The sequence below is a fragment of the Chelonoidis abingdonii genome, chromosome 7 (assembly GCF_003597395.2).
Source record: "Chelonoidis abingdonii isolate Lonesome George chromosome 7, CheloAbing_2.0, whole genome shotgun sequence".
NCBI lineage: Eukaryota > Metazoa > Chordata > Testudines > Testudinidae > Chelonoidis > Chelonoidis abingdonii.
The window spans coordinates 12,294,063-12,306,567 of NC_133775.1; the positions used below are offsets into that span (position 1 = coordinate 12,294,063).

The 12,505-nt window shown below is 43.1% G+C and overlaps 1 protein-coding gene across 3 annotated transcripts in view; it reads right to left on the reverse strand.

Annotated features, from left to right (window-relative positions):
- Window positions 1-12,505, reverse strand: part of LRP8 (LDL receptor related protein 8) — a 307,300-nt gene that overhangs the window by 134,813 nt on the left and 159,982 nt on the right. For all 3 annotated transcript variants that reach the window (XR_012656228.1, XM_075067620.1, XM_075067621.1), the window contains exon 3: window positions 4,324-4,446. Coding sequence is in view for 2 of the 3 variants with exons in the window: in XM_075067620.1 (XP_074923721.1) it covers window positions 4,324-4,446 (123 nt within the window). In the remaining variant the exon portion in view is untranslated. The remainder of the gene's footprint in view (window positions 1-4,323; window positions 4,447-12,505) is intronic.

Below are 12,505 nucleotides of genomic sequence, written 5' to 3' on the forward strand. Positions count from 1 at the left end.
GGAGTACAGAAATCGATTTAAAGAGCCCTTTATATCGATATAAAGGGCGTTGTAGTGTGGACGGGTACAGCGTTAAATCGATTTAACGCTCTTTAAATCGATTTAAACGCGTAGTGTAGACCAGGCCTCAGCAACGCTTTGACCGAAAAGAGGACGAAAGCAGAGAAGATGGGAGGGGGCATATAGGAATAAGGCCTTCCAGACTATTAGAATGTACATTTTGCCTCTCACTGATTTTTCAGCTTATTATTACAGCTATGAAACTGCCCTCAGATTGTGTTCTGCAGACTGGGGTGCAGTGTTTAAATTAGGGGTAGAACATTAAAAAAAAGAACATAGCCAATAGTTTATAACCACACTTCTGCCCCAAGTGATGGTGGTCAAAAGACCTACAGAACACTGGAACAGCTTCCCCCACTAGTTTACCACACAACCACCGCATGCTTTTAAATTATGGGTTTAGTCCTGTGAATTGCTGAGCAGCCTGAACTCCACCGAAGTCTCTTAAAAGTGAGGTATAAAAAGACCAGAGATGAAAATTCTACACGTGTCCACACAAAACTGGTAACTTTCAGTTCTCAGAACTTTAAAACTACTTGCTTGATTTTCTTCAAACTAGGTATGAACTTTCAATTTCAATGACTTATGAAGCAAGCCAAATTTCACATTTCTAGTTTCAGATTATTTTTTATTAAGGTCTCTAACTGGAACATGGGAGGAGACAGATTTTCATGCTGTATTAAGACAGCAGCAGGGTGGACCCAAGGCCATATAGGGTCCTCTGTGAACTTTGATACAGGAGTCATTGCACTCTCTACACAAAACTGAACTGATCTGGCTAAAACTTATAATAAAGAACCAAACACCTTTAGGATGAGATGAAGAATGGAAAATCTCACCAGTATGGAGGTTTGTTTGAGAAAGTTATTAGCAACTGGAAAGCAGAAGTGAACTGAAATTGGACACCAGCTTTAATGACAGTGCAAGCTATTTATGGCCACTGTACTAGGGTAGTGAACTGGTCAGTGTGTAGGTGTAGCACTTGCCGCTACACCAAAGAATCAATACTGTGTGTTACAGACCCTGTTCTGCTAATACTGTGTGTTACAGACCCTTTAGTTCCAGTGATCAGGGCCTGTGCTTGTGAAGCAGGAGGATCTACTGTCACTATGAAGTACCAAATGGCCAAGCTGTGCAGCAGAGTGACAACCATGAAATCCTAGGTGGCCACAGATGCTTTGTAATATACAAGGTTAAGCTTCAGGGTCTATTGTTTCTGTAGAGGAGAGAGCATTCGCTGGAGAAAATTCTCAGTGCTCCAGCTAAGAGTACATTTTTCTCTGGTGGGATTATGACATTTTATCTAAACAAAGAAGAGAAAATTCCCACTGTCCCACTCTGCCATGCTGTTTGATATGGTTTGAAAACTGTCTTACTTAAGAATACTAAGAGAAAACTGCTGGCCTACTGGCACCCCTACTCTTTTCAATGAGCTTCTGATTTCCTGCTCATCCCCGAACAATAACTTTTTTTTCTCCCACCAAAGGGTTGTTCAGTTTGTCTGAGGTGACACAGTCCGTGCTCCTTCCCACTCCCATTTCATATTACAACGAAAGATGTTTCAAGGGCACAGTTCCCCCATGCACCACCTGACCTGAGAATAACACAGACTTCAGCCTCTTGTTAGGTTTCAAGCAAAAGGTCACCGCTTGGGACAGCGTAGTCATATTCATAAAATGGCTAACGAGGTACTCAAGTAGTGGCAGAATTCAAGCCTCCTACCCTGCTTGAAGGCTGATCTTCTTAGAGGAAATACATCCATACGTGCTAGAGGAGATGGAGGTCAAAAGAAACACTTGCAGACCTTATGCTGAACTGCGTGCTCTAAACATAGTCCATTCTGCTGCCTCTGATAGGAGATTTACAGACAGATACTGCTGGGAATGGAACTGCTTAGCTATTCGACCCACATCCAATGGCAAACAGATAGTGGAAACAGCATTAATAAGAGAGCTTTCGACTAAGAAGGGGGCTGGAGGGACAGGAAGACCAAAACACACACAGTATATAAATATGTTAATGCCATTGCTGAGGTAATTATTTCAGGACTTGAAACAAATGGCTTGAAAAATGGCTTGAAAAAATAATCCACCCATTTCCTGCAAAAGAGAAGCACATTTATCTTTCTTAATTAGGTAGCAATCCAGAACTGGCTATCAGACTTAAAAAAAAAAAAAAGGTTAATTGTATACTTTTCTTGTGCTGCACGCTGGTGAAGTCAGATAAAATACTTTTCTTGTCACTATTGCTGACCCATGGGAATACATTTGTCCAGTACATGACCTGAATTTCAATGTGTAGTTTATATTAGTTTACTCTGTCCTCCCAAACACAACGTGAACACACAACGCGTGAAGGATCATGGGCTAGCAAGTGTTTCAATTCCAGTTTCCTTGGGACGTGCCTCTTCTATTCAGCATCAGTCAATATTTAATAACTCTTCAGTATTCTAGATCAATGGAAAGTGGATGAACTTTCTCATAAAGAGTGAAAGGAAAAAGATAAAATGCACCGAACCAAGGCCATGTATGTCTTACTAAACTGGTGCATTTATGAAAGATGCTAACCTGAAAGGAGTGTTTGCCATACTGACTTTTTGCTTCAATTTTTCCCCACAGCTGATCCTTCTTCTGTTATAGTGCTCACCTTTCTTCATTCATCCTCCAAGACAAAAATCACTGACACAATGCTATGACATGGTAGTCTTACAAAGTTGTAGCATTACAACACAAGAGAAATGCACTGCAGCGTGATGATGAATTTCAGAATGTCACCATCCAATGCAGAGTAAATCTGAATTCCTCAAAGGGCCTGATCCAAAGCCCATTGATTACAATTGGTTTTGTTCAGATTGCAAAAGACCAATAATGCAAAATCACCGGATATTAAATAAATACTACAGGGAATAATGCTACACCCTTTGGTGGAGTAATGGCTCCTGGTATATATATCAGTACTAATATTCCAAGCTATTACACATGCTGCTCTAGATTCCTTCTCTTTCATGATAAGATTCAGTGCCAATCTCTTGTGCACCATTGCTAACCATGACCTATCCAGCTGTCTGAATTCTAATTTGCAACACAGCTAAGGCTGCTTTTAACCCCAGTTATATCACTGAGAGAGGCACTGGGTGGTGCAGCCTACATCTTAGTCTCGTAGACTGCTACAGTTACTTTAAAGGTTGGGCACCAATGTTCCCTGTAATTTTTTCCATCCATGTGTGGAATGAATTTGTTATGTGCACAAATGTTGGTGTAATGTGTGGATGTGCACCACCAGTAGAAATAAAAAAAGGAAATATAATATGTATTTTTTAAAAGTTACCATAGGGATAATTTCTCCAGCCAGGACAGGTTAGGCATTTTAGAACTCACTACTCAAATTTAAGCATAAGAGAGAAATAAAATTATGAAATGCATGAACCTGTCAAAAAACCTAAAATAATAGCACTTTAAAGGAACAAAATTACAGAGAATATATGCGCATTGCAGGAAGTACTAAGAAGTAAAAACAACAAAAGTAACATAAATACGTGTAGGGAGGTTAGTGTATGTGTGTGTTTGCAGGCATGTGTGAGACAGAGTGTGTGTGTGAGAAAGACTCGTGTGTGTGTGTGTGTGTGTGTGTGTAAAAGAGAGACAGACAGACAGAGACAGCGTGTGCATGAGAGACAGAGAAAGTGTGTGTGTGTTGGCTCCTGGAGAAGTGTATGAGAGACCATGCGCTGTCTCTTTAAGCACAGTGGCAGACCGCAGTAGCTTCCAGCAGCTCTGGTTAACTCCCGAGCCCTTTCCTCCCTCCCCTGCTCTGCAGAGATGGGGTACATGGGTGGGGGGGAGGGAGAGGAGGATACTCTGACATCAGTGCCCTCGCTTTCCCTGCCTGCTCTGCACAGCAAGCAGAAGGGTCCTGAGAGCAGCTGACCAGGTTCTCCAAGGCAGAGAGCAGGAGCAGCATGGCAGCAGAGTGGCAGGGGGAGGGGCACCTGAACACAAGTCTCTGGATGTGCACAGCTCTATTAATCAAGTTTATTGACTCTTGTGTAGCCGCGCAGGCGCGCAGCTTAGAGGGGAAAACTGTTGGGAACTTTAGGACTGAATGACCAAACAGAACTTTTCCATCTCTAATTTATTCTATAACTGAACTCTGAAAATTGGGATCATCCTGCAAACTTCAGGAGGGCAGGTGACTCTGGCTTCCTTACCATTCTGTAAACCATTTCTACTTTCACAAGACATATTAATTATCTACAGTACTCACTGCATGTCGCTTCTGATTCATCAGACCCATCAGGGCATTCCTCTTCACCGTCACATTTCCACCTGGCTGGGATGCAGTGGCCATCGTTGCAGGTGAAATCTGATTCTGCACAGGTTTTCTTCACTGAAAGGAGGAAACGAAAAACAACATAATTCAGCTCAGCAGTGCACATACTCTACACTCCCTTGATCCCCACTGAAGGGAGCACCATACTTGTCATCCACATGAGGAAAAGCAATTTCACATTCTAGACTAGCTTCTCAAAGGCAAAGAAACAAGCTGGTATCAAAGAAGGATGCTTTGTCTCTGGACTCTAAAAATCCTATGTCCCCAACCGTACATGTCTTTAAAATAGACTCACTCATTTCTATTTGCATTTAGTTCTAGCTAAAATAAGTCAAAGTGGGGAATACTTCATTGATTCCAGCATAATTAAGTAGCTTTATTATAATCACTTGTTGTTATATGGAACTGAAAATGTGCTAGATGATTTACAGGCAGTAAGAAGGCAAGGTCCCTGCTTTTAAGTGTATTATACTCTAAGTAATTACTTCTATCTGTCTAACTTATTTCCAGCATATCCAGCACCTTAGCATGCAGTGACAATACATGCCTCCAAATACCATGTGTCTTCCAGAAAAGTCCATTGAAAATAAGTCCAATTGTATTTCTAAATCTAATGACTCCTATCAGCTCTTTAGTTTGTCCAGGTGAGTCTACGGCATAAGAAAAGTGCTGTACTGATGGACATAGGAAATTAACTTCTGTGTTTATCTACAGAACTGGTACCACAACAGCCAGTGCCTAGCAGTACAAGACTTCTCACACTGCCAGGCCAATGGGCCTCAACCCTGACCTGAAGAAAACACTTCTAAGGCCAAGACTGGAATTCAGGCTCTACAGCCCATTCAATTCTTGGCCTCTTTTCTGAGACTACCAACAAGGATGCCAGTTAATGACATTGGTGGCAGTGGCTTTTGTGGCTGCTCTACTGGGAACTGGACTGAAACTGTCAAATTCTTTATACATGGACTACCAAACAGCAATTTAATGGCTTCTGGTCACTTTCAGTCGCTACTGACAGGTAAGGTCTTAGAACGGGTGTCCGAGAGGTAAAAAGCTCCTTTAATCTCTCTCTCTCTCTCTCTCTCTCTCTCTCACACACACACACAGAAAAGGGAGAACAGCACTGCAAGGTGCTGGCCAGGTTTATTTGGCTTAGATATAGTATTCACTTTCTGTTTCATAAAACATGCAGCTTCCCTGCTTAGACATCCCACAAGGAACTGCTGTGAAGATCATCAAACATACGTGTAATCTATCCAGACGTGCTTTCTATATGGCATATGCATTTATTCCTCTGATACACATGAGCCAGATACGGATTCAGATATAGGATATGCATTTCCCTTCATCTCATAAAATCACAGATAGTGAATATTAATGTAGAAATAAGACATATAGCCCAAGATTTTTTTAAAAATAACTAGTGATTTTGGGAGCCAAAGGAGTCTGATTTTCAGAAGGTTCTCTGGAAAGGCCTTTGAAGGTATCTCAAATTAGGTAACCAAAACTTGTATCACCCAAAAGCACAAGTCATTTCGGACAACGTAGGCCACTACATATACTATATAGTCATCAGTACTGGATATATTAAGCCTGGGGTGACAGAATGTAACTCATAGGCTGAATGCGGCCTGCAAGGTTCTACAATGTGGCCTTTCACTGCTCTCAGTACAGATCTGTAGCCAAGGGAGACTACCATCCCAGCATCCTAGAGAAAGGATTCTCAGATCATGCTGAAGCACTGCATGCTGAGATTTGCTCTCTCTGCAGGCTGTATCTCCATATCAAAGAGAGGACAGATTTAACCTGCTCTATATAACTCTGGCTAGATTCCCATGTGGCACACACTTGGGCAAAGTTTAGGCATTCCTCCACTTTCTATGAAAATCTCTAGGTGGAGTTTGTAGTATTTCCTATTAGATGAAAGTCGGGCATGTTGTGAAGGAAACAAATACCAGGTTTTACTTTAGTACAACACTGGACACACATGGTAGTTTATTTTTTTGCTTCGTTTGTGATGTTTCTTCTCACAATGTTATGTGACTTTTTAAGAAAGAAAGCGCTTGTGCATCTGTCCCTGTCCTATTCCACAGTGATATAGACAGCGACACGATTATTTGTCCACCTTGCAATGGGACAGTGAATCCCTCATTGAGAACAACATTCTGACCCGACGGGTATCTCTGGGACATGGAACTGAAAGTTTAAGTGTTCATTAACAGAGATGACAAAGAGATATGCAATCCCTTCAACAACACAAACCTGCTCACAGCAGATGGTGACATTGATTGCTTTGTTCCCTTGACACTGTTCTTAAGCAGTACAATTAATATATTATCGGGATTCATAAAAGGGAGAAGAAATATATTATTGACAATCACACTGTGGCAGCTGGAAGGTATTAATCTATTCCTTGTGTGTAAACTTCCTTTCTGCATGCAACAGCACTCTGGCATAACCAAAGGGAAACGCATTCCAGTTAGATATCCACCCAGTGGTCTAATAATCCAGTCCTAGATAAATCAGCAGGAAAAGAGCAATGCATCCTGTACTTTAAATACTAAAAATTTAAATGCGATCCACGACCACAAACTGACAATGTTGCATTTTTTTAAATCACGTTTTCCCCTTAGAGAATGCCCTGGGGGCAGAGGCTTCTTTTATAGTTTTAACTGCACCCCTCAGAAATAGCCAAGCAAAACTAATTATTCCCATAAGACCTACAAAAAATTGCTTCCCTATGCTGTAAACAGAACAAGGCAGATTTGTTTCCATAACTCTTGAAAAATGAAAGTAAATAAGAGGTTATGCACTTTGTGCAGCAACTGTGGTTCTCTGAGATGTGTCCCCCCATGGGTGCTCCAATTCAGATGTGCATGCACCTCTCAAGCCCTTGGTCAGAGATTTTCAGTTAGCAGTGCCGTTCGACCCACGTATGCACCCTATGCCTCCCTGTACTGGATAACCAGAATATATAGGGATGCGTGGGTGAAATGTCCTCAGCTCCATCTCCATCCAAACATCCCTCAAGGAACATTCCAAAGCAGAAGGGAAGGAGAGTGGGTAGTGGAGCACTCACAGGGGCATGTACCACAAAAAACTTCACTTGCGACACAACATGAGTAACCTCTTCTTCTTCAGTAGTATTCTTATAGATGCTCCACTGCAATTGACTTCTGACCAGTATCCGCAGATAGAGGAGGGAGTCTGGAATAGAGTCCAGAATTGAAAATAGCACTGCAGAACCAAGTGCTGCATTGGCTCTGACTGCATGGATCAGGGCATAATGTTTTGAAAACATATGCACTGAAGCCCATGTAGCAGCTCTACATATTTCAATACATTCTTCAGTAATACCGTAGATGTTTCCTGCACTCTAGTTGAATGTGCTATCACCCTTTTGGGGGGAGGGAGGGATGAATGTCCACAGCATCATCATAACAAGGGATATCTGGATGTATTATTAATCTCAGTAGTCTCTGAATAGAGACTGATGCCCTCATAGATCTACCCAGGAAGGAAATGAAGAGCTTAGGTGACTCTCTCAATTGCTTGGGCTATCGGAGTAAAAGGCCAATGCCCTTCTAAAAGCCAGGGTATGTAAGCAGGATTCCTGCAGAGCAATGGTTCTCAACCAGGGCCCCTGGGAGGCTGCGAGCAGGTTTCAGGGAGTCTGCCAAGCAGGACCAGTATTAGACTTGCTGGGGGCCGGGGCAGAAAGCATAAGTCCCACTGCGCAGAGCTGAAACCTTATTCTTTGGATTCAACAGATAATCCAAGATGACTGAAAGTGGCACCGAGTTAGGAAGGAGGCAGCAACACCACCACCAACGGAAAAATCTTTTCCACTTCTGCAGATAAGTAGTGAGAGTTGATCTCTTTGTAGTATTCAGTAACACCTGTCATATTTTCACACAACAGGAGGATTCTAACCCCATGAACCATCAAAGAGCCACACCAAGGCAGAGAACCGCTAGGCTGGGATGAAGCATATGACCCACATCCTGTGAGAGGAGATGAGGAATGGTTGGGAGCTTGAACGACAATTGGGCATATAGGTGAAGCAGGTATGGGTATCAAGACTGTCTTGGCCATGTCTGCTCTATCCTATCTGATCTTGTTCATCACCCTTAGTATCAGAGGTGTCGGAGAAAATGCACAGAACAGACCTTTCTTCCAAGATAGAAGAGTGGTGGACCAGACCTCCTCTTGAGCAGAAAAGAGGACACTTCCTGTTCCTGGAGATGGCAAAGAGATTCACCTCTGTCAGACCCCATCTTTGGAATAAACTATGGAGAATGTAGGTGTCTAGCTCCCATTTCATAATCCTGTGAGAAGTGTCTGCTGAGGACATCAGTGTGGTGTTCTTGGAGGTATACAACTGAAATTTCGATCTGATGAGCTATGAACCAATTCCATAGTTTCATAGCTTCGGCACAATGATCTTGCTCCTCCTTGCTTCTTGATACAGAACATGCAGGATACTTTGTCTGTCATGACCCTGATAGAATTGGCCCTATGATGGACAGGAAATGAAGGGAAGTGTTCCTGACAGACTTGAAGTCCAACAGATTGATATGGAGACTGGTTTCTTGAGTTCTCCATCTGTCCTGCAACATGAGGGTATTGAGCCCAACTGTGATGTGTCTGTTGTTAAAATCACTGGGCAACAGAAAGGAACACTTGCACAGATGTTGAGTTGATCCTTCCACCAGTCTAGTTAGTTCCTCACTTGTAGAAGAACCATCACCTGTCTGTCCAAGGTGTGTGACTGGAGACTAGGTCATTCTGAGCCAACCCTGAAGGCACAGAATTGTAGCCTTGAGTGATAGGTCACAAAGGTGCAAGCTGCCAAGTGTCCCAGGAACTGAAGACAACTCCTTACTGTGGTTCAGGGGCTCCCCTGAATTGCTCATGCCAGACCTGACAAGGTTACGAATCTGTGTAAGGGATGTTAGGCTCTGGCTGTCAATGAGTCTAAATATGCCCCTATAAACTGTATCTTCTATAAAGGGGTTAATGATGACATTTTCACATTCAGATCCTAAACCAGAGCAAGGACCACCTGAGTGGAAAACAGCACTGATTTACAGGATCAGTCCTTGAGTAGCCAGATGTTGAGGTATGGGAAGACTAGGATCACTTCTTGTTGGAGGTAAACAGCCACTACTGCCAGGACTTTTGGGACCGCCCTTGGGGCCACGAAAAGGCCAAAGGGAAGCACTCAATATTGGAAATGATGCTGACCTTTGGTGCAGCATAGGTATTTCCTGTGTGATGGTGTATCATTATATTGAAAAAGGCATCTTGTAGGCTGAGAGCTGAAAACCAATCCCCTTTCTCTAGTGAACAAATTATAGCTGCCAGAGTCTCCATCCTGAACTTTTGAGACTTTATGGCTTGTTTAAAAGTCTTAGATCAGTCTCCACCTTCCATCCTGCTTTAGCTCAAGGAAATCTGAGTAAAATTCCTTGACCTTGTGAAGAGGAGGAACTTGCTCTATTGCTCCAAATCAAAGGAGAGAGATCACTTCTTGTCTCAATAAAGCTGGTGAGAGGGGTCCATGAAGAGGGAGGTGGAAGGGAGGGAGTGAGGTAAAATGGATGGTATAGCCAGATGTTCTGACATCTGTGACCCACTTATCTGTAGTGATCTGTCTCCAAGTATGTTGGAAATAAGCAAGGCAGTCTCCAAAGCGGGGTGGGGTAGGCTAATAGGCACAGCTGCAAATAAGAACATTAGTACGGCCATACTGGGTCAGAACAAAGGTCCATCTAGCCCAGTATCCTGTCTTCCAACAGTGGCCAATGCCAGATGCTCGACACGGAATGAACAGAACAGGTAATTAAGTGACTCTCAACCAACCCATCACAACTGTTGTTTCAAACATGGGTGGGTGATCATGGAGAGCAGTTGAGAGGACCTCTTCCTCTGAAATTTCTCTCTCTTTCTGGGGGGTTGGATGGATCTTTGGAACCCAGAAAACTGATCAGTACTTGATCTCTGGGTGGTCTATAACCTACTAAACCTTGTCTTATTTGCCCAGGGATGGCAAAGTAGCCCTACAGTCCTTTAAAGTGTTCAAGGACTCATCCATGGTTTTCAAGAACAGTTTACAGTCAAAGGGGAGGTCCTCTGTTCTTCTCTCAGACACCCAGAGAGATGGAGCCATGATGCCCTGCACATAACCACTTCTGTGGAGGTGGACCTGGCAGCAATGTCCACAGCATTTAAGAATGCTTGAAGAGCAGTTATGGTCACCAACTGTCCCTCTGGGATGATGGACTGGAATTCCTCTCTATGTTTTTGTGGCAGATATTTAATAAAAGCAGTGAATCTGTCATAATTTGTAAAATTATATTTTGGCTCGATAATTTGCTGATCCTGAACTGCAGGGTTGCTGACAAATAGGCCTTTCACCCAAAGAAATCCAGCCTTTCCTAATATTTGTCATACAGGGTAGACTTAGAAAAGTGCTGCCTACCTCGCACATTTACCACATCCACAACCAGAGAGTTGGGTGGAGGATGGAGAACAAAATGTCAGAATCCTTAAGGGGGAACATAATACTTCTTATTCACCCATTTACGCATGGGCAAAATAATGGCAGGTGTCTGCAACACCATCTTAACTGGATCTAGGAGCACCACTTTGAAGGGTAATTCCACCTTGGAGGGTGTTGCTGACTGCAAGGTATCAACAATTTGTGCTGTGAATCCATAACCTTTTCAGGAGGAATCTGAAAAGCATCCGCAACCCTCTTTGTGCGGTATTGAAATTGCCAAAAATCATTAGCCATGGATGGTGGCAGAAGATAACCACCTCATCCAGAGATGAGGATTCGATAGGCAGCCCAGAGTTCCCGTATGGTCATCGGGGGGGTGAGGGGGAAGGCATATGGAAATAGGGGTAGTGTGCAGAGCTGGTTCCACTACCCATGTTAACGAGCCCGATCTTCCCTATTACTTTCAGAGAATGAGTTCCTGATGGGATATGTGGGAGAACCCTGAAGAGAAATAGAGGAGACTGACTGCAAGTCTCCATTTCATCCAATGAAGGACCACCCACAGAAAACGGTGAGGAGTCCTGCAATACCAGAGGGCAGTAATCTGGAAATTGGGATGTTGATAGTGAGAGACACTCTGTACCCATGAGAAGCAAAGCCTCCAGTTCATCTGTTATTGAGAGGTCCTTAGTATACTTGAACTCCTGTGGTACTGAGTAGGGGATATATACTGATGCAGTAGCCAAAGCCAATGGTAGCACCAATGGTGGACGTACTGAAGTAGACGCTGATGGTATGTGGCACCTTTCCTTGCTCAGTGCCAAGAGTACCACAAACTTGGGTACCCACGGCTCGGCTGAACTCAGTGGTGCCAGTCTCAAGTGTCTATGCTTACTCTCCCTACTTGTAGATGGTACTTAGGCTTTAAGTTCAAAGCAGACTGCGAAGAGTTACAAAGGGATCTCACAAAACTGGGTGATGGGGCTACAAAATGGAAGATGAAATTCAGTGTTGATAAATGCAAAGTAATGCACATTGGAAAACACAATTGCAACTATACATATAAAATGATGGGGTCTAAATTAGCTATTACCACTCAAGAAAGTGATCTTGGAGTCATTGTGGATAGTTCTCTGAAAACATTCCCTCAATGTGCAGTGGCAGACAAAAAAGTGAACAGAACATTGGGAATAATTAAGAAAGGGATAGAAAAAAAGACAGAAAATTCCATGATATACCCATATCTTGAATACTGTGTGCAGATGTGACGGCCCCAACCCAAAAAAGATATATTGGAACTGCTAATTGTTCAGAAAAGGGCAATAAAAATAATTAGGGATATGGAACAACTTCCATATAAGGAGAGATTATTAAGACTGGGACTTTTCATCTTGGAAAAGACAAGAAGGGGGGAATATGACAGAGGGTCTAATAAATTCATGACTGGTGTGGAGAAAGTTAATAAGGAAGTCTTATTTACTTCTTCTCATAGCATACAGAATGAGGGGTCACTGTGCGGGCAGTGGGGGTGAGTAGGCAAAGCGCGCGTGAGGGAAGGGGGGCTGAAGAGGTAGGTGGGCAGTGGTGGGGGATGAGGAGCGCAAGTTGCGA